We start from the raw sequence: 6064 nt of genomic DNA, 5'->3' as shown, positions 1-6064 counted from the left end.
GAAGGTGAGTTGTTAAATGGAATTTTTATTATTTAAAGTATATTAGAAGCTATGAAACATTGATATTTTCTTTACATGAGTGGAATTAGTTCATGAATAATAAAGTATATCACTTGAATAAAAGAAATAAGAAATGTACATTCACCTGTATACACATATTTGTTTGTTTGTATTACCGATTTACCTTTTACATTTTAGATCTCCATCTAGTCTCATCACAGTATGCCTCTACTCTACTAAGTAAGCCCCATGGAAGTCGCATTCCTAAACCTCTGAAAGAAGTCCTGGCTGGGGCTCCTAGTGATGCAATAGATCTTGTAGAAAAATTGCTGGTGTTTAGTCCAGATAAAAGACTGACTGCTGAGGAGGCTCTCAAACACCCTTATGTTGCCAGGTGAGAAGCCAAAGGAGGGTATTACAAGTGATATATATTAAGTCTTGTTTGATTTTTGTGGTGAAGATGTAGAATTATGTTATATATTGAAATGTCCACTAATTTTACTGTTAGTGATAAGATATGGTTTGCTGGCTAATTTAAAGATTGGCATGACACACATGCTATGTCCACTATGATTTTAGTTTGTTAATTTTTTTTCTATATAGATGGTTCTACAGTCACTTATTTACCTACCAGATTAGTTAATACATTTCATAGTAAATAGTATTTTTATAATATAATCATCATAATAACAATAAGGATAATAACAGTATTGATATTATTAGCATTAAAAAAAAACTTTCCTATTAATCAAAGAATGGGGAATTCAGTTGAGGTTCTTGGTGGCTGAGCACTTGTGGAGCCATCTCTGTGCCACAAAATTCACAATGCTACAGTGGACAGTACATGTATCCATTGTCAGTGGGTTAAGACATGTAGACCCAAATGCCAAAGCCTCTAAGATTGATAACCACCTACATGTTGTTCTATTTTTCTTTTTTTCAGATTCCACAATTCAGCCAATGAACCTTGCTTGGACCGTGCTGTAGTTCCATGTATCCGTGATGATGTGCAGCTCAGTGTAGACATATACCGAAATAAATTATATGAACTAATTGCATCCCGCAAGAGTCGCCTCAAAAACTCTTCGAATAGTGACCAAAGCAATAGTGTTAGTAGTACAAGAGTTGGAAATAGTCAGGGACACTCTAAGGATCTCAGCCAATCGCAGTCAAAGCGTAATATTCAGAATAATGTTAGTTCTCATAATACAAATAATATCAGTCCAAGTAGAGTAAACCAGAACTTACAAGCAAACCAACCCATTAAGGTGAAAGTTGTTGCACGTAAATTAGAAAGACAGTCAATCCCAAAGGTTGAAGAGTATGCTCGACAGTCCTCAAAAGATAGTGATAAATCCTCGGGTAAGTCTTCAGCCAAGTCATCTGCCAAATCCTCCAGTAGCTCTAGTCCTGCCAGCAATGGCCGTCACAAATCTGTTTCCCCTGTCATCTCCCGACCCTCGGAGCTGTCACCGGAGAAGAGACGTGAAAGAGGTCACAGTCATTATTCTGCAGGTGTGTTTTCTGAAGGAGTTTCCTTTCATTATTATTATTATTCTTTTTTTTTTTTTTTATTCTAAAATGTTTTGGCCTGTATTTTCTCATTGTCATAGTTTTAGGTTTTAAAACAGTATGGCCAGTTACTTGTCTTTGTCATCCAACAGATCAGTATTCGGGAACCTCTCAGCGACATCGTAGTCTTGATGGGCTCAGTGGCATTCCAGGTGTTCCTGTCGCTCGTTCAGGTGGTGTGACTGTCACTCTTGGTTCAGGAAATGCAAGTAATAATGAAGCAGACAGACGTGGACCATTTACTAGATCAGTCTCATTGACTTTTCCAGCAAATGAAAGCTCACCCACAAAGGTTATAACAAGTTATAACAAACAGGTCAGTAATAATTTTGTAATAAATTTTTGTAAATGTGTAGAGCAGTCTTTTCCCATATGACCATGTTGTTGAAAGATATGATAAGCTCAAATGATTTTCTTTTTTACAACAGGCATCACTACAAAAAGTAAGTCCAATCAAGAAGTCCTCACCAAACATATCACCAGTCAACGGATACTCTCATCACGGTATGAGTGGACGGGAAAGTGTATATAGGTCCTCTCCGAGCAAATACTCAAATGCAGCATACACAAGCAAATCACCCCATCCACTTTTTGCTTCTTACTCACAACATGCAACCATATCATCATCTGCCTATAGGGAACTACGGCAAGGTGTTAAATAAAGAAGTTCACACCAATCTGTACATGAAAGAGAAGACAGGATTATCAGATTATTTGTAAAAGCACAGATGATGTTCCTTGTAATTGCAGTATCCAATGTGGTGTAATACCTGGCCATAGATTTTTCAGTACTGGATAAGTCCTTTACTTTTATATCTAGTATCAAGCATTGACAGCCTGGAGATGCAACATCCTTCCTATTTGCTGAGTGTATGTGGTCAGTGCTGAAGGATTTGAGGATGTGGAATTCAGATTTTATTAGACTGCTGAATGTTAAATAATGCAGTTAAGAGGTTTTGGTGGTGTTTGATATTGATGGGATTAAGTGTGCAAATATTAGTGACTTAATGACATTTGCAAGAAATCTAATCCAGAGCATTATAATTTGTTGTTTTATGTCCTGAGAGGAAGCATTTTGTTTTTAGGGGGAATTAACCAGGGTTTATTTCCTCTCTAATAGGAATATCACAAATGTACTTACTTGTTTTGCAGTCACAGAGAATCACATTTGTACTTGTATAATGTGCCATAAAAGATTATGGATTGTAGCAAGAAATCGGCATGATATTAGAATTTCTTGAGTTAACTGGAATACTTCATTATCAGTGTGAAAATTCAAAGCTGATAATGGTTCAAAATCTTTGTTAGACTTAATCCTGTGTGGGATTATTCAGCGAGTATCATCCATTTGAGGAAACACCAGATGTTTTGAAATAAATCATTATGAAGTTTCCCAAAAAAGATTTGTCTGTTACTTTTAGTATTCATTTTTGTAGCTTTTGTTAAGATCAGAATGTGATCTATGTGCCATTTACAATACTACTGATCACACATACTAGTTCTATGTAGATGGTTGAAAAATTACCTGTGTAACTGATGTGGCATGTGTGTTTAGTGTTACCATTTATTAATGCTTTACAACAGTATAAGTATGATACACAGAATGTCAAGAAAGAAATAATGTACAGCACTTGATATTTACACAATATTTTTCTGATGCAAGCAAGATCAGAAGTTCACCATAATTAGATTGGATACAACTGTCTAGGTCCAAACTAAACACTATTGGATTCATTTGCATTTGCTCATTATATTATAAGCCACAGACCTACACAGGTATTTAAATTAACCACTTCAAAATGGTCTTTAACTTTTTTTTTTATATAACTTACCAGTCATAAGACATGGGAAATTCATCCAAATTGATTTAGGTTCAATGTGGTTTCTCTAATGGTGTCCAAAGTCAAGAGAATGAGAGATAAATTGATGATTTGCCCTTGAAAATTATACTCTGTATAATTTGCATTGTTTGACAAAACTGACAATATTAGTGAAAGCCTTCCATTTTTATAGGTAGACATTCCTATACATATATGTATTAATGTACATATGTATAAGAATGTTGAGCACAACTCAGTCATCTTTGTCCTATGTAGATATTTTCAAAAGCCTTAAAGAGCTTAAGCAAGTTCAGATCAGGTACATATGTACCTGTATGTTAAATAAATGAAATTTCATTTATCTATATATATTCTGGTTTGTAAGCAAAAATAACCAGTCTGTTATTTCTTTCTAATGCCATTAGGGATGCTCAAGGATCATATCTGCATTTTATACATTAACTTTCTTTATCAGCACATAGTAGTGAATGGGAGGAGGGAGGTCATAAGTATATGAACTTTTCCCTCAGATATGTCAAAGATGTTGTCAGGAAGTTGACTTGTTGTACATATTTTCATAAACTTCATGAAGTCAGCATTTAAAATTATGTATAAATTTAGCCTTTGTGTAATTTGTAATGTATGTAAAACTTAAACAATCACATGGAAGTCATAGTTTATACTAAATATTTTTGCACAATATGTCTGTTAGATCTGTGATCAGATTCCCTTTTATATTCTTTATGAATATGATAATTGTAAATGTATAAATATCCAAGCTGTATCCAGCGCTAGAATTTGTAGGCTTAGAGAGTAAGCTAGATAATCAATCACCTATTGTGCATTTCTTATAGTTTTAAGGATTCTTTGTTGCATATTATTAAACGTAGTTAATTATGCAGATCAGCAGTGGATATTCACACAATTATGACTCCTACTATTGTAACTTTTTTCCTCCTGTACATAAAAAGATTTTTGTAAGTGCAATAATTTGGTGTTGATGATAGTAGTGTTACTTCCACAGGAATGAATGCAGGAGGTTTGAGCACTTATGCTATGTCTTAATTTGTTTTTAGTTTTGCAGCTAAAATCTAATGAAAAATCAGCTTATTGACAAAATGAAAGTTAAATCTGATCAATATGTGTTTCAAAGTCTATTAAAATCTAATTTTCTAATTTGTTACTTTTATGAAAATATTGGTTTTGAACACGATTATTAATTAAATACATTACACATTTTATCACTTGGAATCCAGCAATATGGATAAGAACAAGACAGGTGCACTGTCTCTCTCAGTAATACAATATTTTTGATGTGAAATATCTATAGTAATTAAGTGCCTTTTGCAACAAAGCCTAAACATTTGCATTTTGGTATCTTGTGTTGTTGGCCAATATACTCAATTTACAATAACTAAGGTGCTATGTAAGTGTTTTTTGTATGGGTTATTATTTCCAAATTGTATATTATTAACCCTACTATGAAGTGTATATTATATTACATATCATACCCAGCATAATAGCATCTTTTGAGAATACTCGATCTTTGCATAATTCTTTGTACTTAATGAATTATATATATAGATTTAGTTGTTCTTGACAAATTGTAGAACTGAATGTCCTTTTCATTTCTTATATTCTTCAGTTGGGCTTACGTAGGCAAAGATAGGCAATGACAGTTACATGGCTGTAGGTATTTTTGCAAGCCATGCATTCAGTCAGTTCCTTGGGTAATGTTTCATTACACCTGTTAAGTTATGTTGGTCCAAGAGTATCTGCTCAACTGAACATTCAAGAAAGTTTTAAGAACTTTGACTAAGTCCACCACAATGATTTAATAATTTATTGTAATGCTAGGTGGTGCAGGATGATTGTCTTTCATCTAGTTTTAAGGTCTCATTAATTTCATTTTCGAATTGTGCCATATAGTATGATTGGCTGCATTTTCCTTTTGCACTGGAAGCTGTGATACTGAATTTCCCATTTAAGATTTCCCACCCTACTTTATGTATTCAGTGCATCATTTCCTAATTGGGTCTTGATAGGGCATATTGATTTTAGTGAATTTGTGCAATGGTACTGATCTCATGCTTTTTAACTATTATTTAGCTGTGCATAATTTTTGTAAATCTTTTAACACAAAGATGTTTATGCACATATGTATAATCATCAGTATTTATTCTGATCTCAGTAAACTTTTCAAGTGTGATCCACCCAAGACATATCTAAAATAAAAATGCAGTAATAATATTGTTTGTGTCATCTTTCTCACCCATCTCCTTCCACATAATAATCACTTCTCCAGTTGCCATGTCTCTACAGATGGCCCCAAATCCTTATCGGGTACTCATTTCACCATGGTCTTTCCTTAGCCCACATACAACTTCCCCTTTCCTCCTGAATTGAGGGTCCATACATCAGAAGTATATGTAATTCTCTTCTCTTTACAGTGAATGTCCCCCATCTCCTCATCCTTTACCATCCATACCGATTCAGTATCGCTCATAAACTCTATACACCCTATCAACTCTCTAGTCCGTAACATACATGACCAGTTGTTTTATCAGTCACAAGTTTTGCTGTTCTTTATCCGGCCTTATCAGGATCCTTGGCAAGTGAGCAAGCAAATGCCTTGGCATGCTCCTCCACGTCATCCACAACCCACCAACCCC

At 34.4% G+C, this 6064-nt stretch overlaps 1 protein-coding gene across 1 annotated transcript in view; it reads left to right on the top strand.

The window, feature by feature from the left end:
* Erk7 (Extracellularly regulated kinase 7) overlaps positions 1-5642 on the top strand; it is a 60470-nt gene extending 54828 nt beyond the window's left edge. The window contains exons 5-9 of the mRNA XM_027355446.2: positions 1-4; positions 199-394; positions 944-1515; positions 1665-1888; positions 2001-5642. The exon at positions 1-4 is cut by the window's left edge and continues 136 nt beyond it. Coding sequence (XP_027211247.1) covers positions 1-4; positions 199-394; positions 944-1515; positions 1665-1888; positions 2001-2234 — 1230 coding nt within the window. The 3' untranslated portion in view covers positions 2235-5642. The remainder of the gene's footprint in view (positions 5-198; positions 395-943; positions 1516-1664; positions 1889-2000) is intronic.
* Positions 5643-6064: the final 422 nt, after the last annotated feature.

Source organism: Penaeus vannamei, chromosome 32, assembly GCF_042767895.1.
Source record: "Penaeus vannamei isolate JL-2024 chromosome 32, ASM4276789v1, whole genome shotgun sequence".
NCBI classification, from domain to species: domain Eukaryota; kingdom Metazoa; phylum Arthropoda; class Malacostraca; order Decapoda; family Penaeidae; genus Penaeus; species Penaeus vannamei.
This window is presented reverse-complemented; position numbering and strand designations above follow the sequence as displayed.